The 22,277-nt window shown below is 34.0% G+C and overlaps 1 protein-coding gene across 11 annotated transcripts in view; it reads right to left on the bottom strand.

Moving 5' to 3' along the window:
* The window catches only part of Znf644 (zinc finger protein 644), a 136,401-nt gene that overhangs the window by 8,136 nt on the left and 105,988 nt on the right, over window positions 1-22,277 (bottom strand). For 7 of the 11 annotated variants that reach the window (XM_047545813.1, XM_047545805.1, XM_047545821.1 and 4 more), the window contains 2 exons: window positions 17,358-20,392; window positions 16,573-17,178 (listed from right to left, as the gene is read on the bottom strand). The exons of the other annotated variants lie outside the window; for them this stretch is intronic. In XM_047545813.1, coding sequence (XP_047401769.1) covers window positions 16,573-17,178; window positions 17,358-20,392 — 3,641 coding nt within the window. The remainder of the gene's footprint in view (window positions 1-16,572; window positions 17,179-17,357; window positions 20,393-22,277) is intronic. 11 annotated transcript variants of the gene reach the window in all.

The following is a 22,277-nucleotide window of genomic DNA, read 5'->3' as shown; positions in this document are numbered from 1 at the left end:
TCTGTGTCATAACACTAAAATAATCTTAAAGATTCAGACTTTCCCTACACTACTCTTCTAAGCCCTCACCAGAATCACCCTTAATGCTCCACTCACGGCAATATAAGCCTTTACTAGTCTGTTCTCCAAATTCTTTCAGCTTCTACTTATTACACAGTTCCAAAGCTGCTTTCACATTTTCAGGCTGTTTGTTACATCAACAGTTCCACTCTCCTATACACACACACACACACACACACACACACACACACACACGGTAAATTATAAACAGAAGTTCCTTTGGCTCGCAATTCTGGAGGCTGGGAAGTCCAAGAGCATGGGCACTAGCACCTGGTGAGGGCATCTGTGCTGGGTCATAACATGGCAGAAGAGCAAATAAACACATGGGAGACTGTGAAAACTGGGCACCACTTCTTTTAATAACTAACCTATTCCCTTTCATAATAACAGCCATGCATGAGAGTGGAGCTCCAATGACCTAATCACCTCTTACAATGGTACTTAGATTTCAGCCTGAGTTTTACAGGGCACTTATAAAACAAAGCACTGGTATAGGTTGTATATATCCCAAATAAGAGGAATGTTACAACCCTACTAGAGGGGAAAATATTTTTTCCTTATTAAGTTAGCTTGTACAAGTTGGGCAAGCAATAGCAGATATAAGTTCATCCAGGAAGAAAGTAGGTATAAAAATAACATGAACACCACCTCCATTAAAGAGCTGGTGATGAAGGTGGTAGTGGAATAAGTGGTGAGGTGGGAAGAAGATGCACATGTCACAAGGGGTATAGTGTGAGATAGATAAAATTGATTTGAATTGGTGTCACTAATCCTTCAAGGTTTATAAGTGCCAATCATATAAAAAATTCTTGGCAAATAGCACTTTTCTATTTTTCTATGAAAAAGAACTAGAGTTTTTTGTTTTGTTTTATTATTGTAAACAAATGGGATACATGTTGTTTCTCTGTACATGGAGTCAAGGCATACCATTTGTGTAATCATAAACTTATATAGGGCAATGTTGTTTGATTCATTCTGTTATTTTTTCCCTTCCCCCCACCCCTCTTTTCCCTCTATACAGTCCTTCCTTCCTCCATTTTTACCACCCTCCTTATCCCTAACCCTAACACTAACACTAACCCCTTCTACCCCCCATTATATGTCCTCATCCGCTTATCAGTGAGATCATTCATCCTTTAGTTTTTTGAGATTGGCTTATCTCACTTAGCATGATGTTCTCCAATTTCATCCATTTGCCTGCAAATGTCATAATTTTATCATTCTTCAAGGCGGAGTAATATTCCATTGTATATATATGCCACAGTTTCTTTATCCATTCGTCAACTGAAGGGCATCTAGGTTGGTTCCACAATCTGGCTATGGTGAATTGAGCAGCAGTGAACATTGATGTGGCTGTATCTCTGTAGTATGCTGATTTTAAGTCCTTTGGGTATAGGCCAAGGAGTGGGATAGTTGGGTCAAATGGTGTTTCCATTCCAAGCTTTCTGAGGAATCTCCATACTGCTTTCCAGAGTGGCTGCACTAATTTGCAACCCCACCAGCAATGAATGAGTGTTCCTTTTTCACCACATCCTCGCCAACACCTATTGTTGCTGTGTTCTTGATAATCACCATTCTAACTGGGATGAGATGAAATCTTAGGGTAGTTTTGATTTGCATTTCTCTTATTACTAGAGATGTTGAACATTTTTTCATATATCTGTTGATTGCTTGTACATTATATAAAATAGGGATGAAGGGAGGGGAAGTCATTTGTTGAAAAGCTAAATTTTTTCTAAGCTTACACATTTTTGTCTGCACAAAGTAGGCACAAGACTAGCTTCATGGGTTTGAGAGGCCTGTGCAGTTACATAGGGCCCCATAAGGAGATTTAATTCTCTGCTATTGCAACTTTGGAATTCTTAATAATTTGAAACAAAGGGTACTATACTTTTAATTTTCCACTGGATCCTGCAAATTTTGTAGTTAGTCCTGGGTCCTAAGTAGTCAGTACCCTAAAGAGAATGCAGTTCCACCTTTTAAACTCTTGGCCATTTAAATAAAATTAAAATAAAATAAAATAAAATAAGATAAGATAAAATAAAATAAAATAAAATAAAATAAAATAAATAAAATAAAATAAAATAAAATAAAAGCTATTAAGGGAGAAACTGTTAAATCCCCATTCCCTATAGCACATTAAACTGGAAAGGATTTCCCTACTAATACCAACACAAATTCTTTGCTTACAGCTATACAACATAATCAAGCCAATCATTATTCCCAAGATAAGCAGTGTATGTTATGGAGAACAATGTTCTTCTTCCAATTAGGAATTAAAACATAAAGATATACAGTTAGTAACCTCATAAGTATTTAATTACACCATCATTTCCTGCATTAGTCAGCTTTTTGTCACTATGACCAAAATTCCTGAGAACAACTTAAGAAGAGGAAAAAGGTTTATTTTGGCTTCTAATTTTTAGAAATTCAGTTCATCGTCTATTGCTCTAAAAGGGTAGAACATCATGGTGGAAGGCATGGCAGAAGGTAGCTGTTCAGGTTCAGCAACCGGTAGGCAAAGGGGTGGACAGCAGGCACTCAAGGAAAGGAAGGGTCCAAGGACATGATACAGTCCCCAAGGACAAGATATACCCCCCAGTAACCCCCAATCAAAAATCCATAAAATGAGGTTATAGTCTTCATGATACAATCCTTCTCAAAAGTCTCAACACTAGACACTGCAGCATCAGGAACAACACACAAGTTTTGGTGGACATTCCAGATCCAAACCATAATATTTTCCCTTGACAATTCAATCTAAAAACTATTTTTTCAGTAGCAGAGCTTCCTATCCCAGTGACTAAAAACCAGTAATTGACTCAGAATCACAGAATAGGTGGCAAAGTAAACTGTAGCCTAAAATGTTTTAACATTCCATCTGGAAAGCCAGATGCAGTGGCGCATGCCTATAATCCCAGCGACTCTGGAGGCTGAAGCAGGAGGATTGCAAGTTCAAAGCCAACCTCAGCTATGATGAGGTGCTAAGCAACTCAGTGAGACCCTGTCTCTACATAAAATACAAAATAGGACTAGGGATGTGATTCAGTGGTCAAGTGCCCCCAAGTTCAATCTCTGGTACAAGAAGAAAACAAACAAAAAAAAACCCCACAAACATTTCATTTGGAAAAGGATGATACACAAACTATCTGGAAAGCAGGTTTCCTTTGCTTTAAGGAGTAGGTCTGTGGCTATTAGTCCAGAAGAGGAAGCTGACTGAGTTTTTCATACAGAGGTTATATTTAGAATAGCAACATCCTTATAAACTTGGTTCAGAGAAAGCATTCCAGCAACAGAGGTACCCTGCATAGGAAATAAAAAAAAAAAAAAAAATTTTTTTTCCAAAGTCTCTGCTATTTCAAAGTAGAAGGGATGATCAGTAACATAATATTCTGAGCAAATATTCTCAAGATGTAAAGAGAAAAGCTAGACATAAATATGATTTATAAACAGATATTAGAGGGAGACTAGTTTTACCAGTTAGCCAAAAGGATATTAAAAAAAAAAAAAAAAAAAAAACTAATACCCTAATCACAGATGGTTTACTGGTCAGTTATTTGCTATATAGGACAGAAAATGTATTACTTCTCTGTGGTAACACATAAAAAAACATTTAAAATTTTCTTCTCAAGATAAGTTGGGTTTGCATGCTTTTTAATTAAGCAATGCAGGCAGGTGCTATGAATATCAGTTTTCTTAGACTAAGACACATCTAAAACCAGAACAAACATTAAAGCACACATTATGAATCTATACCAAGTCAATTTTTGTTTAGAACTACCTGAGTATTACCAAACGCCTTGACTTCCAAAGTCTCAACATTTGTAAAACATCACTTCAGATATGGCAGGAATAAAATACTTGTTAAGTAAGGAAACTACCTTACCTTACAATTTAAAAAAAAAATTGTCTTCCAAATAATTATATTCAACTTAAATTGGATAGGGCTCACAATAATAGAGTAAATCTAAATGTCACAAATTCATAAATCCAATTAATCCAATTTGGCTTTTTATAATTTTTAAGGGCCTTACATATTCCTGCTAAATTCAAAACTACAACCAACCATAGTGCTGACCAGTTATTTTCTGTTTTGGTTAGCTTCCAGCTAAGGCCATGATTACAAACAGATTTTAAACACTGGATAGCAAGAATTAACCTTATTCTTCCAACTCTGGATACAACAAAGAAAAATAAATTCCATTTTTCTGCTTCTGGGTGGATGAAGGACTAAGTAGAACAGAAGAAATAAAAATAGGTAGAAAGGAGAAATAAAGAAGAACAAGAAAATAAAAATTTAACTCATAAGTTCCACATACTTTTTCAGGCCTATCAGTCTCCAAGTCCGTCTCTTTCCCACGCCTATCAATTCTACATTTCTGGGAATTCTGTAAATCTACCTTGGGCACTGTTAATTAGCCCACCAATAAGAGAGTAAGAGAAACACCTTATTCTGAGAAATTTGTAATTTAGAGAACTTTCCTATACTATCAATTGATCAGATAATGAAGACCACATAGGCCTAAAGATCCTGAGAATGATGAGACCACCATAAATCATGCTAAGATCACCAGACGGATCTGTATCATCCCCATGTACTTTGCCATACCCATTCCTCTTCGAGTTTAAGAGTGGGAATCCCCAAAACACATCTCTCACTTGAGATGAACTTCATTCTCCCTTGAGTATTCCTTGCTGTCCTAAATATATAATCTCTTTGCCTCCACTGACATTGCTGAAATTCTTTTCCATCATGTATGTCAAAGATCCTACTTGTCCTGAATCAAGTTTCCCCTTTCTCTGGGAACTCCTGAGGAACCACTTCTGGAGATCTTTCTTTTCCCATGACAGAACCACCAATTTTCAACAGATCATCCTCTAGGCCTAATCTCAAATAAGAAAGTCAGTGTATAAATGTATTATATTCATAAAGTCAATTAAAGCAAATTACCCAACATTTGGCTCTGTCCAGTAACATGTTTTGTATTTTAAGGTTTAACTATACCTTAACCCAGATTATAAATAGCATTCAAGAAATTAATGTTAGATTAGAAATCAGAGTAAACACACATAATACAACTAAAGAGATGTGAGATTTAAAATGTATTTTAAAATTCCAAACATTAAAAAGCTATACTCCCCCAAATTAGATACAAAACCATAGGCTAAGACTTATGAAAACACAGATGCTTATAAAAAAAAAGATGGCCAAATAGCACTAAATTTTGTTAACTAATTATCAGCAAAAACAGGCATCATGAAATCTAAGTGTTTTATGTGGCAATGATGTAAAACCTTCTCATATAATCAGTTTTTTACAAATGTGACCAAAAGACCGGACAAGAACAATGTAGAGAAGGAAACGTTTATTTGGGCTCATGGTTTTAGAGGTCTCAGTCCATAGATGGCCAATTCCATTTCTCTGGGCTCAAGGTGAGGCAGAATAGCAAGGTGGAAGAGGAAAGCAACTTAGGACGGTACCAGGAAGCAGAAAGAGAGAGCTCTCAATCACCAGGGACAAAATATATACTCCAAAGGTACCCCCTTCAAGTGACCCACCTCCTCCAGCTACACCCTACCTGCCTACAATTACCACCCAATTAATCCATTCAAGTGGATTAATGTACTGGTTCAGTTGAGGCTCTCAAAACCCAATCATTTCACCTCTAAGCTTTCTTACAATGTCTAACACATGATCTTTTGGGGGAACACCTCATATCTAAACCATAACACCTCTATTTTAAAAACAAACTACTGATACAATAAGTATGGCTATTTGCTTTAATACAGTGGACAGGTGGATGACATATTACTATATAACTGGCAGAGAAGTAAATGAAGCCTATCCTCCTACTTGACAGCATGGTAGTAAAATCACTAAGTGTATTAGTATAACCACTCTCCCTGGAGGAACAAGATTTAAAACCTTGAGCCATCTCTTTTTTTCTCATATTCATCTACTTCTAACTATCTGCCAAGTTCTGCTTACTTTACTTCTATAAAATCAGCTGTATATCTATTATCCCTTTACATTTCTATTGCTATTGCCCTGGTATAGGACTATTAAAATGACTGTACCTACAATTTCTCCTCTTCTCAACCAAACCTTTAACTTTTGTTTAAAAAGCATTCAAAAGCATTATACAAATTCTTTTTTAAAAAGTTCAACAGTGCCTCACTGGAAAATTAATTCCAATATATTAGACCAGCACTCTATGTCATCTACCTGACTCACTTCACCAATCCAACTGAATTCTCTGATTTCCTACTTATTAGTATTTTTAATAAACTTTCCACATGTCCCATGTTGCTCCTCTTTCACATGTGTTCCTTCCCTACCCCAGGCCCTAATTTCCATTTCTATCAGCTATTTTTCAGGGTCCATTCTAATACTACATGCAGGGCTGGAAGTATACCTCAGTGGTGTAGTGTGTATTTAACCTGCACAAGGCCCTGGGTTCAATCCTTAGTATTAGTGTGTATACACACACACACACACACACACACACACACACATATCAATGAAAACCCAAACATTATTTAAAAGCCTTGCTTGTCAAAGTCTGGCTCAAAGTACCTTTCCTCTTAATTTCCACAGTCTATTTCACAAAACTTTTTAATGGCACTAATCAATTAGTCTTGCATGTGTGCACGCTTCTTCTAAATTGGGAAATCCAATTTATCTCTACCATACTTAGCACAATGCAAAAACCTCAATACAAGCTGAAAAATTGCTTGATGAAGTAATGAATAGTCAGTCAATTTCCTTTTAGTATAGTGGGCAAATAGCCTAAATGCTTCCTGGCATAATAAAACAATTACCTAGTATCTATCCAGGTTATTCAAAATGTGTACATGATGAAATTATATTTAGTCCACTGCTTCACAAAGCAAAAATTAGAATAGTTCAGAAAGACTATCATCAAAATGGTTAGGAAAACTCAAGTTTAGTAATTAAAGAGTTAGTCTAAGTTACTGAGAAAGTTTACTCAATATGAACAATTCAGTATCTTGCAAATCCTGAATAAATGCTACATACTGTGCAGATGTTTTATACTCAATATAAAACATCATCTTTCACTGTTCTCATGGATGGGTTTCTAAAATACAAGTTTGAGTACACCACTTATTTTTTAAAATCCTTCAATGACTTCCTAAATTCTTTAGGAAGCATTCAAAGCACTAATCCCACCTTTAGGGCATCACCATCTTTCCAACATCTATAAGAGAATCTCCTGGCACTTCTTTTATTGTTTTGTTTTGTTTTGTTTTGTTTTAGTTGTAGGTGGACACAATACCTTTATTTTATTTATATGTGGTGCTAAGGATCGAGCCCACGGTTTCACGCATGCTAGGCAAGTGCTCTACCGCTGAGCCACAACACCAGTCCTCCTAGCACTTCTTGACTTTCAAATTTCTTCTTCTTTTGGGAGCATAAATTAATTTTAATATATTTTCTACAATTTACAAAATAAATTTCAAAATATTATATAATCAAAATCAAATATTCAAAAGATTTTGTGGAGGTAGAAAGATAGTCTGATGTCACTTGAGAGTTTTGTCTAATCATGACAAAATACACATATTGACCTGACATCCAAAACTAAGATTAAAATAAACTCCTTTTATAATATTGACTATTTTTAAATGAAATAGCATTTTTGTGAAACTGTATTTTTAAAAAATTTTTATTGGTACATTACAATTATACAAAATGGCAGAGTTGTGACATATTCATACATGCGCATAACAGAATCTGATCAATTTAATTTCCCCTTTCCTTTGATCCTCCTCCTTTCCTCTACTGGTCTCACTTGTTTTCATGAAATTACCCCCACCCCCTTTTCCCTATTTTTCTCTCTAGTTTCTCAAACATGAAAAAACATACGGTCCTTGATTTCCTAAGTCTGGCTTATTTTGTTTAACATGATCAGTTCCATCCATTTTCCTGCACCTGACATAATTTCATTCCTCTTTATGGCTGAATAAAATTCCATTCTGTATATACATCAAATTTTCTTTAACCATTTATCTGTTGATGGACACCTAAGTTGGTTCCATAACTTGGCTACTGTGAACTGTGCTGCTATAAACATGTGTATGCATGTATCATTACAGTATGCTGAGTTCTGTTCTTTTGGAAGAATACTAAGGAATGGTACAGCTATTGATTCTCAAATTTTAGCCCTTTGTGTTTTGCTGTCTGCTTGGAACATTCTACTTCACCTCTTCTTCACAAAACTCTTCATTCTTCAAATTTGGAGTCTGGCTGAATACTATAGAACTTTAATGGTATGGATCATGATTATGTTTATGTAGCTGGAATATTGGGTTTTTACAGTCTCAGAGACAAGCATAGTCCCAACTTTTGCTGAATGAAAGTAAATGTTCTGTGACTCTTTCCTCTCTCCTTTAAAAAACAATGACAAGAAACATACCAGCATGAACTTTTTTTATTTATTATTTTTCTCTTATTTTGAGGCTCTATTTGATAACAAACAACTATAAAAGCAGCAAGAAAAAAAGGAATCCCACTTAATTGCTAGCTCCCTTCAGAATGAGGCCTGGACAAAAATAACCTGAACTCCTTCCAACACGATTCTCAGGCAATATACCATTTAACTGTACACTATCTTGCACGGTTCTCTAATTGTGAGAGTTCTATATGTGTTGCCAATAATCCCTTCCTAAGTTCTCTGGGGGCAGAGACATGTATCCTATTTTTCATAATCCCCCACAAAGCCCAATATCATGAAGGTATCTGCTAGTAAGTGGAAGGTGGTTTGAAATCATGAAAACATGAAGGTATCTACTGGTAAGTGGAAAGTGGTTTGAGAGTTTAATCTTAGTAAGATCAAAATTTTCTTATACTCTTTAGGGCTGAATAAATCACTATAAAAGCATGCAATTTCTTGAACATGCCATATTATAATAATATAAAAAAGACACTTCACAGATACTCTGAAAGGTCAAATAATTTAATGCACACCAGGAAGCTTTTACAATGCTATTTTTTTTTTTCTTTCTATAACAGCAGAAAGTGTTCTCATAGCACTTTCCACAACATAGGAATGACTTCTAGTGGCTTATAAACCCACTCAGCACCTGGCACTGTGTTATATGTTCATTAGCACCTGTTGTAATTCCCCATGCTCAATTATATCATCAAAGATGAAAACAGGCAAAAGAACCTATTTAGTAACACATAATCTATAAAAACATAAATCAAAATGAAAAAACTGACTTTACTAAAAAAAAAAAAAAAAAGAAGGTAGAGAGAGATATTAATAGTAGCACTGGGAGGCTCTAATACTAATTTTCAAAACTTTTTTTTCACATTGGAAAAGTGGGTGTGTGTGTGTGTTTGTTTATATATATATTTTTTTGGTAGCACTGGGGATTGAACCCAGGGGTACTCTGCCACTAGGCTACATTCCCATTCCTTTTTGTTTTTGTTTTTTAAATTTTGAGACAGGGTTTTGCTAAGTTTCTGGGACTGGCCTCAAACTTCAGAATCTCCTGCCTCAGGCTTCCTAGTCACTGGAGCTTACAGGAGTGTGCCACCATGTTTGGGAAAAAGTCATTTCTTTAATTATGATGGCTTAGTTATTCATTGTTGTAGATGAGAAAAACTGTCCTTTACTTCCAAGATGTTAGGAAGAAAGTGCTCTGAAGATAATGAAATGAAGCCCTTAACAAATATATTTTTGTAAAAATATTTTCCTTGCTTTACTTTGAATAAGTAACTTTTTCTGATTTATTTTATTTTATTTAGTTTTTTGAACCATTATTTATTTATATATGGTGCTGAGAATCAATCCCAGTACCCCACACATGCCAGGCAAGTGCTCTACCACTGAGCCACAACCCCAGCCCATTCTGATTTATTTTAAATCCTAAAGGTCAGCATTTGATTTTAAAAATATCAAGCTACCAAAGAAAAGAATAAAATGAAAAAAGTAATTCATCTACTACCAGAGAAATGGTATTAAAATTTCTAATATTCTACTATTGCTGGTTCTAGTTAGTACCAGTTCCAAAGACAGATACTTGTGAGGCAGGGCTTTCCATTTGTGGGGTTAGTAACTTCATGGTGGAGAGATAGTAACTCAACTTTACTGGATCATGACTACCACTAATTTTTTTTGGTGGTGCTGGGGATTGAACCCAGGGCTGTGTACATACAAGGCAAGCACTCTACCAACTAAGTTATCTCCCCAGCATACCATTAATTTTTAATAAGAAAAAAAAATGAGAGGTAACACTCAATTCAGTTGAGTGAATGAGTATACAGGGATTATATGTGTATATAAATGTGAGTTTATATATGAGGTAGAGATTTTTAAAAATCCTAATATAAATACTGAACACCTTTCTTACTCTTCCTTCTTTTCAACAGATAACAGAATGCTATGTAACAGTGAGCAGCATTATGCAAACATGCATTTTACTCTGACTTTATTTTCCTTTCCTCACCTGTTGAAATTCATTGTTACTTTGATTTCAGATTTGTTTTTGTTCCCAAGGTTGGTAGAATAAACTTTATCTTAAATAATTTTAAATGTTTTGAGAATTTTAATAATCAGGGTTAGCATAAAATTTATTATCTAATCCAAGACATTTATGAGAGTAAAAGAGGAGCTGTAATTCAGTTAAGTCAAGGCCAAACCACTATGTAAAATCTATTAATAATTCAATAATACTGTTCTTAGCCAGGTGTAGTGGTGTACAACTATAATCCCAGCAACTAGGGAGGCTAAGACAGGAGGATCCTAAGTTCAAGACCAACTTCAGCAATTTAGGGAGACCCTACCTCAAAATTAGAAAATAGAAAAGGTTAGGGATGTGGTTCATTGGTAAAGCACCCCTGGGTTCAATTCCTGGCACCAAATAAATAAATAAATAAATATTATTAGGCACAAAAGCAAACTGAAAATAAAAATTCCAAAAGCATTTAATATGAACTCTACCATGAAATTTCTGATTTTTAATGAAATTTATGTTTTCATATGACTCTAAACAGAATCAGAAAAAAAATTTATGTGAGCATGTAAAATGTTAGTCTAAAAGATCCATTAAAAAAACAGGACTGGGGGTATAGCTCAGTGGGAAAATGATTGCCTAGCATGTGCAAAGCCCTGGATTCAACCCTCAGGAGCACACACATAACAAAAAAACAACAAAAAGAAGAACACAACAACAACAAAAAACAGCTTCATAAATGATCTAAACTGAAGATACAGAAAAACTGTTAAGCAACTTATCTGAAACTCTTCAATGAAAATAATCTGGGTCAGTTCTGGGCGAAATCATAATAAATAGAAATTTATTCTATTTTGATAATTTAACCCTAGTATTTTCAATTCTAAATATTTCCTACATTTTTCATCAGTTCCTTTTATTAACATTAGGGAGGGTGGATTCTAATTTATACTTGTGACAACAGAATTAGCTTTGATGTTAAGCAGTTCTTGTGTCTTAATTATCTTCTACTAATATGAGGGCTCCCGGGTCTCCTAATTCCTAGTTCTGTATTCTTTCACTTCATTTTTATTTTAAATTTTCTGCCACAGGAATGGTCCACATCGGACAGCTTTTGGGTGATATGCAAAGCCTATATGTACAAAATATTTATCTGTGGATGAATAAGCACATGTTACTGAGAAGGGACTCTTTGCTTTCATAAAATTCTTAAAAGCAACCAGTAACACCCCTCCCCCCCCAAATTGAGAACTATCAAATTAGAATAACTTGAGTTATCAGTAAAAAGGTATTTTGGGAAGCAGAGGGATATTCTTTTCAGTATATTCAAGAATATTTGGAGAAATACAAGATGGAAGGAATATTTCCTCACCATCAAGAGGCTACTAGTTCCCATAAAAGTGGTCAAGAACTGGTGGGTTCTCACATAACCAAACAGAACTTTAGCCTAGAGATAACTAAACTTTTTCTTTAAGAATGGACCATACAACTAAAGACCACATGAATGAAAGCTAGTTGAACTCAAAACACACATATTAGACATTCTATTTTTATTTTATTATTTTATTTCTATTTTTCCACTCTTTCAATTTTGTGATGTATTAACATAAGGTTTAATAAAAATGAATTTGCATTTTATTCATAAAAATAGCATCTATACATATCTATGAAAAACTGATGCTTGATACTCATATGAATTAATGAATTCCTTATAATAACCCAATACCACTGCTTTATACCAGTCATAATGATATGGGAAAAAAATTAATATATGGAGCTTATAAATAAAATTCTCCATTTAGGAAACAAAAAACTTTAATAAACTAAATAAAAACTTCCTAGCTGGCATGAATAAGCATCAAAGACATCTATGTAGCTCTAATGGTTAAGAAGATTTAAAATATCAGGACAAAATGCTTCAGAATTTCTACGGAAAGGAAATATAAATCTTTGTTTTTCTTAAAAAAAGATGAGTATTGATTGTAGAAAATACCATCCTAAACTTCCTTCAGGTTTTCATTTCCCTTCTTTCTGCCTAAGACTGTCATATACTTTATCTTCTAACACTCAGTAGATTTTGGATAGTACTTAATTAATGATATTTTAAAACCAATATACATTTTTTTCCCTTAATGGTCTAGTCTGTATTCTTATTCATTCTATATTATTTTTCTCCCTGATAATTTTTTAAATAAAAGGTAATGTCATTACCAGTTATTTATAAACAACTAACTAGTCCTATGTTTTGAAGGATTTTCAGATGAGGTAAAAGCAATTTTTTAAAAAAATTTCAAAAATCTGCTTCAATAGTTAGACTGATACAGCATCATAAGCCCTCCAGAGTTTAAATTAGGTTTAACTATTTTGGGGGGTTGTTTTTCTAATTAGACTCTTTTTCAGTCTTCACCAGAATGCTCCCCATCTTAAACCCAACTTCATTTTAGAATTTTCTATTGCTTTCATTCTAAAATAAGAAATCCAAGAAAAAGACCTCCTGTCTTTATGATAGAGAATAATCACTAAAAACAAAGATCTAAGAGAAGATAATCTTGATTTGAATTTCAATTTTGCTATTCATTAACTATATAACTTCAAACTGTTGAAGTTTTCCAAGTCTTAATTTCCTGTAAAATGGAATTAGAACACCTACAACCCACATGGTTGCTTACTAATTGTTATGCATATACACTTCATTGCATTGTACCTGAAATACAGCAAATGTTCAATAAAGATTATTGGCTACGATAACATTAGGGATGATTTCCCATTTCTATCTTCTCTTATTTTCATTGCCTCCTACCTTCAATGTGTGCAATCAACTTTCAAGTCTGATGAAGGTGGGGGTATATAAAATTTATAACCCCACAATAGGAGCCTGAATCCAATAAAGTAAAATTCACTATTCCCCTCCTTTTAATATAAATGATCAATAGTCGTCCTTGTCATTTGTATATCAAGTCAAGGAATAAAAGAAGTAGAAGAAAAAGATGCCAATATGAATAGAAATGTTTCTTTGGCAGCAAGAACATATTAGATGTTAAGCCATAGGACATAAGGAAGAACTAAAAGGTTAGGAAAACAACAGCCAGAAAAAGCAGAAGATAGTGATCAAAAAGAGCAGGAGAAACAAGATTGGAAATAGAATTTTAGGCTAAAAAGGTCTACATAGATTTATTTAGGGGGAAAAAGGATTATTTTAAGATATAAAAGAAACTGGAATTTGCTGATATACAGTAGCCTGAAAGACTATAAAAGAAAGAGCAAAGCATTTGCAGGGTCTAAGAAGCATATTACATATGAGTAAGTCAACAAAATTTTCACAAACACGGAGTATGAAGAGGTATCTGCAAGGTTGGGCTAGCCAACCAAAAATAACACAGAAATATGCATGTTAACACTTACATGTATATCTTTATTTACTAATCCTATATATAGTTTAGGAGCATTAAAAGTAAAATCTATTCAGTTGTCACACTGGGCCATCATTAAGGACTGCCCCTTCAAAGATCTAATCTATAGACTAATAAAAACTCATTAGTTTAGTTTTCTGATCAATTCTACATATTTGAAATTTCACTGTAATTTCCTTTTCTAATGAAGCATTTCTAAGACAATCCTGTATGTATGTATGGTATGTATTTTTTTTCTTACCAAAGAGAGGTGTCTTAATGGACTCTAATAAAAAGAAATTTTTAAAAAATAGTATAATTTCAAAATCAATGGGATTAATGTAGACTCAAAAGTTCTACACCTCTAATGGGTTATTTTTTTTCCCCAAATCAAGTCAATATGATCCAAATGAAAAAGAATCACTTGCTTAAAATTATATCTAAGTTTACAAGTTGCTGAAATTTAATGTGTATTCAGACTCAACTACTGCTTACCAAAGAAAGTTATAAATATCATCTGAATTAGCACCAGTCTGGTGAGAAAAAAAAAAGTGTATCGTATCAAACAGACTTGCTGTGATATCTGTTCAAACATACCTGTACCAGTCAAAAGTCCAGCACTCTTCTTTCGTGCATAAGCGCGTAAGTGGTTGGACAGGCTAACAGCACTTGTAAACGTCGTATTGCAATGCACACATGTTCTAAGCTTCACAGGCATACCTATCATTCAAAAGAAAACTATAATCCAGTTCTCACTTCAAAAAGTGAAATTTTCTTAGAAAGCTTGTAGAAAAGTACCACAATAAAGATGGCTTAAAAAACGTTCATGAATTAGCTTAAACTTAAAATAAAAAGGGGGAATTAAGTTAACTATTAGTATTTTGTAGTTAGTATTTAGAGCCAAACCATGCTCTCTGGAAAGGTTAAAGAGGAGTGACTTGAACCTCTAAGCTCCTCTGAATTTAACACCTATTATTACTTTCTTGCAGATTTCTGTGTTACGCAGATCATTTCCTAAACCTACTAAAAATACAATCCTGTGATTTGAACAGCACAGTTCTGTTGAGAAGTTTCAAAGCTTACAACATTACCAATAAAAAGAATTAAAAAGTCTAGTTGACAAAGTGGTAATTAAAGTGTTTTACCCACAAAACCGTAAAAGGCTCCATACTAAATTAGGTTTTCTGATGAAGGCTGGAAGAAAAGGTGGTAAAACACACCACTGAACAGCTGTTAGACACAACATTTTATTCAGGGCATTTTATGTTCATTACTTTGAATGCGCAATCAATAATGAAAGTTAATGATTTGAAGTTTTTTGCTACAATCTTTGTGCTAAATAAATGATCAACAAGCTAACATCTTACTCATTGCAGTTAAGAAAACATGTTCAAACAATAAACTCAGAACTTCTCGAACAACCCTCACTCCCCCAACATGTTTCAATTGGTTTCTTCTACATTACTGTGATAGCCACAAGTATGCTTTACGTCAATGAAGTGTACTGCTCCTTGGTCAATACAGCTAACACATATTCCCTGCATTTTATTCTTCTGAAAAACACAGGAAGCTATTGACTTTGAAAGACTATCTTTGTATGAAAGAGTCACAAGTCCCTATCAGAAAAATCGCTTTTCAGACCACTTAAAATACAAGTACTCTTTCCTTAAACCAAAACTGCATTACAAATGTTTGCGATATCCCATGTCTGCCGAAAGTAGACAAAACAGTATATAATTACAGTAACTAAATTATTATCCACTGGCCAATTATTACCTCAAACACACTAACCTGGGGCTCAATCATTAAGACCAATCTATATAAACCTTCAACACTCTTAACCTCCAAAAGAAACCTATTAAGAGACTTAAAATTCTTCTAGTCAAAACATACACATCACACCCTGCAACACCAAATAAGTCTTGATTACTTTAACTGTCACATCATTTGCCAATACACACAGAATACTCCTTCAAAAGGGAAATACTATTTGGTGAACAAGCACTAAGCTAAATCATCTGTCTGTTCCCTTGGAACACTGCTATAAAATAAAAGAGCCCAAACAAACATGTTTTATACTCACAATATTTCTCCAAAACCAAACTATCCCACAATATGATGAAGAAATCAGAGAGGGAGTGCTTCTTTGGGTTAATCACAACATACAACAGACACCAATCCATTCAGTTTATAGAGCCCACTTTGTTTTGTTTTACCTAAGCAGTGAGAAAACCAATAGCTAAATCTTGAAAACACATCACTTTGGAACACTGGCAAAAATATGACAAAAGTTTGCCTTTTTTGTAATACTATGCTTTTGAACAACATCAACTTTCCATTCATAACCATCCTTGAGGCATAGCAAATTTTATTTTTACAGATCAGCTTTTTATTTTTGTTTGTGATTTTCTTTTGCATTTGTTCTCACCTTACATTCAGACCAAGAAATAAGGCACAGACTCAGTGCTGATGAGCATCAACTGATGAGTTACACAGAAATGACAGTAGAATAATCAATCTGTTCTGCAAAAAAAGCAGCTTAATAAGAAGATTGAGAAAGTATTTTCCACAAATATTCCATTAAAGAAAGCACAACTGAACTGTGTTAAAATTAAAAAGATAGTCATGAATGTCCTCTTACCTGAGTGCATAGTCAAATCCATTTTTTGTGGCTGATACATCAACGGACTGTCTTCATTTAATGGAAGAACACATTTCTGAACAAATCTCTTTCTTGCTGTCTGATTATGGATCTTTTGAGGAGAAATAGCAGAATTTCTTTCTTCTCCCATCCTTTTATTTTTAAGAAGTTCTATCAGTGTAAGAGACTGATTCTTTTTTCCACTAGGAAGTTCAGGTTTTGTTTCATCATATTCATTTAAGAAATTCAGCCCTTCTTCCTCAGATGCTGACACTGACAGAGCTTCAGTCTTTAGGCCATTACGGTATGCTTCAAGAGGTATAACATTTTGAGATAGAAAGTCATCACCTGATGCAAGTTTTTGAGCTACAAATGGTCTAGGAATAATACGACGACTGTTCAATGCCTTTAAGATTTTTTCATATTTTTCTTCATTTTGCATCATTTCATTCAGAACACAGATTGGAGATTTATGAGCATCCCATTTGGTCTTTCCAAGTCTTTTGAGGTGGCCTCTAACGTGATTTGATAATCCAATTTTAGTATCAAACCAACCACCACAAAGCTGACAAGTATGTTCAGAAGTGGTTTCAGATTTCTCTATAGCTAAAAAAAATTTTTAAGAGTAATATCAGAATTTTTTTAAAAAACTGACCACCCTAAAGTGAATTACCTCTGAAATATAAAATTGTGATTCTAATAAAGACCAAATCCAGAAAAAACTTTCAAATCCTCTGAATTTGAATACAGATATATTAACCCAAAACAACCACACAAAAACTTACCTTTTCTAACTCGCTTAACAGGTGTCCCTGTGCCAGTTCTTTTGAAATGTTGCATTTTGTCACTTGTGGCTATTTGTTCTGGTGATACAACATGACGGGCTTCATAGCTTAATCCTGCTCTGTGAAGATGTCCCCGGACATGATTTGACAACCCAACACCTGTTTCAAATGTGGCGGGGCAATAAGGACACGATTTCTTTTCAAGAGACAAATCAGTCCAATGAAAAACAGAACTATGCTTTGACAATGAAGATTCTGCATTTTCTAAATGCTGAGGATCATGTATCTCATGTAAAAAGTTGTTAGTTCCAGCATCTTCATAATATTCAAAATAAAAGCCATCATTTTGATCATAATTAAGGGTAGGATTTTCTCCAGGTTCCTGACCTTCCACCTTACTTTTAAATAGAGGGAATAAGTTTACATGTTCTTGATTAAGATCATTATAGGTTTCATCTTCTATGGCCTGTGTAGTGTAGTCGCCTAGCTCAACATTCTCCCAGGAACTATCATCTTCTGTTTCATAACTATCTTTCTTTTCAGCAGAATTAAGTTTTTGCAAAACAACAACAGTCATTTTATGTAAGAAATCAGGATAGCTATCTAAGTCTTCTCCTTCAACAGAACCTTCCTTCTTAGATTCCTTAACTACTCGTTTTACAGCTACACGCCTGTGGTCTTTGAAGCTTTCCGGCCTTTTGTTGTCTGGGTTATGAGGATCTGAAATGAAACTATTGTGAGAATTACTTGATGATGAATACAGATGTAAAGAATTTAATGAACTAACTTCTTTTTTGAAATGCAGAGGATATGATTCACCTGATTTTTTGATCATCCTGTAGTTTTCATACTTGTGTCTATGTAAATAGTTGCTATTTGCCTTGGCATTAGATTTTTCTTTAGTTGCTTGATGAAGATACTTAGGTTTTTGGTCAATGCTGCTTTTAATTGTTCCAGTCTTGTGAGAAGAGTTGTTTTGACTGCACATGTTTACACCTGACTGGGCAATGCTTTTCCGAGCTTTTTGTATTCTATGTGGCCGCTTATGGAATTTTGAAAAATTACTTGATTGTGAGCTTGATCCAAATGTTCGTTTTACATCTTGTTTTAAAGCAGAGTTCTTTGGAAATGTGGTTGACTGTTGTTTAATTAATGGTTTAGTGCTACTGATATCTATGGGTTCTTCAAGAATGTCACCTTTTCTTTTATCAAGTCCGACAGGACTACCAAATGAATCAACAGATGATGAGGAATGCAAGTATTCCACGTGCTTTTTTAAAATACTTCTAGCTGAAGTGGTGAAAGGGCACATCTTACATATGTATGTAGATGCCTTTTTGGATGATCCTGTAACAGAGTCTTTCATAAAAGTCTTTTTTTGTGTTTTCCTCTGAGTTATGTCAGAATTGACTATCGGGCATTTTACCACTGCTCCATGGACAACACCTCGATGGCATTCCAATTCATTTTCTGTTACTGCCATGAAGTTACACTCTTCACAGCAATAGTACCTTTTATCTTTTTCATGGGTTTTAGCATGCTGTACAAATGTTTTAGGGCAATTGGTACCAAACACGCACTGAGGACATTGCAATCGTGCACTTCTTCCTTCATCCTGAAGTTCTTTCAATTCACGAATTTCCTCCATCAACTTCTGTCTTCTTTCTTGGTGAATAATCATATGTTTTAGAAGTGAATTGCGATCTCGAAATGTCCGTCCACATTCTCGACAAGCATATGGCCTTGGGACATTAAGATGGCGAAAGTGACTATTCCCATCTAAATGATACATCATATGCCTGTGGAGGTGCTTTTTCTCCCTAAAATTCACATTGCACTTTGTACAGGGGTAGAATGATGGCTCTTCAGTACTAAAAGTAGCAGGTGACTCAGAATCACTCTCTTCACATTTCTTTTTTAAGGTATTTGAAATAAAAGTGCTAGTATGAACAGGTGAACTGTCTTCTCCACATTTATCTGGGTTATAAATTAGATGTTGAAAAGCATCTACAGATTCCAAATCTTCATCAGTTGATTCAGGCTTGACTTTTGATAATGTGTATTTCTGTGAGTCTATTGCTTGTACCTCTTCATTCTGTTCCAGAAATTCAACTTCTAGCATTTTTGATTTACTGGGTACACAGTTAGAATCACTAAAGCAATCTTCCGTATAACGAGTTATCTTGCTTACATCCATTTTTCGCTTTCTCTTTTTTTCTAGACCTACTTTAGAATGAACTGGAGTTTTATCCACTGTTTCTTCATTAGTCATAAGAAACTGAATGAACTCTTTTTGGGGATCCCAATTTGCATCATTTTCTGACCTATATTCATCTGTACCTGAGGAAATTCCTGTTACTGTATTAACACAATCATTTTTCACCAATATATCTTCACTATCCTCACCCACCTCTACTTGATTTATTAAAGTGCTATCTGACTTTATACTACTCCCTACTGAATTTTGAATGTCACAACCAACTGAAGCAGAGGTAGGTAGTTTTTTAATGGAATGGGTTGGATTCTTAGTATGTGCTACATCTGATAACAAAAATAGAACTTGATGTTGACTCGCTTTTTGTGGTGTAGACAGCTGAAGATCAGCTGCTACCTTCAAAGTAGAACAAGAATCTGTTGTTGGCTGATCCACAGGCTGTCCAGTGGTTAATGAAACACTGCCTTTATTCATACTGGAAGTTTTAGTTAAGGAGGAGTGTGAAACTGGTCCATTAACAGTAGCTCCTTTAGGTAAAGTTAAGTTTTCACTAGAAACAGTAGGAGCACCAGCATGTATGAACAGAGTAGACTGGCCTCCACTTAAGGCTTTTTCAGATTTGTCCTTTGACAGTTCTTCAGGCAGAGTCAACGTATTGTTTTTCTGAAATGCTGTTTGACAATCTTTTGGTTTATGAACTCCACTCTCTTTCTCTGAGATAAAATTGTTGTCATCTAGGAGTTCTTCTTTAGCACCAGTAATATCGGTGTTTATCTTCAAATCATCCATATTGTTGGCAAGCCCATTTAACACATTTAGTCTAGAAAATGGAAAACAAAAATTTAGATTTGTATGAAAAAAAGTACTATTAGAACGTATGGAGAGTTGAAAATACACATTTTTTATTAGCTTTATTTTCTATTCTTTATATTGAGATCCTAATAATTTTCTAATAACATAGGAACTTTCAAATAATTGAAACATTTTAAATATATTTCAAAGTTCAACACTGTTGTTTATGCTAGGCAATAATTCAATGCTGCATACATACAGAATGTCTAGGGAAATGCAACATACATTCACACAATATAAATGAATACACTACAGAAAGAAAACAATTAAAACCCAAATGTAAACTGCTAATGAAAAGAAAATTACTTCACTGAAGTAGATTAGGGACAATCATGCTATACTACAAAATAGTCTGAATTATCAAATACTGAAGATAAGTTTTGCAACTTAAAAGCTCATTCCTGGAAAAAGGTAACAAAATACTACTCGGTAAAGAACTTTATCTGAATGAACGTATTTGCTATCAACATCAATGACTCATCAATAAAACAGTAATTTTTATTTTTAAAATATTTAAGACTCCTTTGTTCTTAAGATGGTTAATGTTCTAAAATTCTCCTAACTGTAAAAATGCTTTATTCAAAGGGTTTCATTCATTCCTTATTCAGTTTATTCTTAATTCTACATTTATAAGTTAAAATTAATGAAGTTTTATGTTAAAATTTCATGCTCTGAGTTCCCAAATTCTAGGCATTCTCTAAAAACAGTTATTCCATTTATGAGCTGATAGTCTAGTGCAGTGGCCTAAAAGCATATATTTTTAGGTTATTTCATATAAAATACAGATACTTTTTTTTCAAAGCATTTGTGATAATATAGTTAATCATTTTAAGACAGCACAATATTTTTTAAAAACAAGAGACTTATGAATATTTGGGAGACACTCATACCACGGCTGAATTTATTGTCCTACTATGAAGAGTTCCCTGGCACCCTGTTCTTATCCTGCTCCTAGAAATAGCCATATTATACTGGCATGGCTATCTTCTTTAAAGTATGAAAACTCTTTCGGAGAAGAGGCTAACAACCTGTCACCATCGTTTTTCTAGAACCTAGCACAGTACATGGCATAGGTGCTTGGGCCACATACGTTGAATGAATAAAAATTGTTGTAAAATCAAAGTAAAAGTTCCTAAAGTATAAAACTAGTTTTCTTTCTACAGAATTTGTATACTTCTTTCTAGTAAGACAAGTTCTATTATAGTTCTGATTGCTTCATTAAGCAATTATAGCAAAGTCCTCCAATAATTTTTTATGTACCACTTAAAGAACTCCTTATCTGGCAAACCCAGGTGTTAACTAAAGCACTAGAATTAACTTCATACTTCTTTTCTTCTGGTACAGTATTAAGTGTGGTTTATTTATTGAACACTTGTGTGTTATCCACTGCTCTAATACTAGAGATACAGTAGTAAATGACTTAGACTAGATTTCTGCTCCTAATAAACAATAAATCCTTCACACTTTTCTACTTTTAATTTGTATAGTGAATAATACTACTTTAAGACAGCAGGACTTCATAATCCAATATTTAGAAATGAAGACATTTTAAATAAATTTCAGTATTTCTACTATCCTTTATGGTATCAATTTCATGCTTTGTAAAACATTAAATCTGATTCAAGAATAAAAGGTTTCTAATAACATTTTCCATATTTCATAACATAGGACAAACACTCAAATATCTTATTCTTTCCACAAAATGTTTAATACAACAAATATTACAACAATTACAAGTATCTTTTTTGCCATTTTTATATCAACACTCATTATTCTACATCTCTTAGGTTTTAAAATTCTGTTTTTAAGATTGGTAAACTTTCACAGTAATAAAAATAGACTTCCAATAAGAT

This window comes from Sciurus carolinensis, chromosome 1 (genome assembly GCF_902686445.1).
Source record: "Sciurus carolinensis chromosome 1, mSciCar1.2, whole genome shotgun sequence".
In the NCBI taxonomy this organism is placed as follows: Eukaryota; Metazoa; Chordata; class Mammalia; order Rodentia; family Sciuridae; genus Sciurus; species Sciurus carolinensis.
Note: the sequence above shows the minus strand (reverse complement) of the source record. Positions and strands in the feature narration are given on the sequence as shown.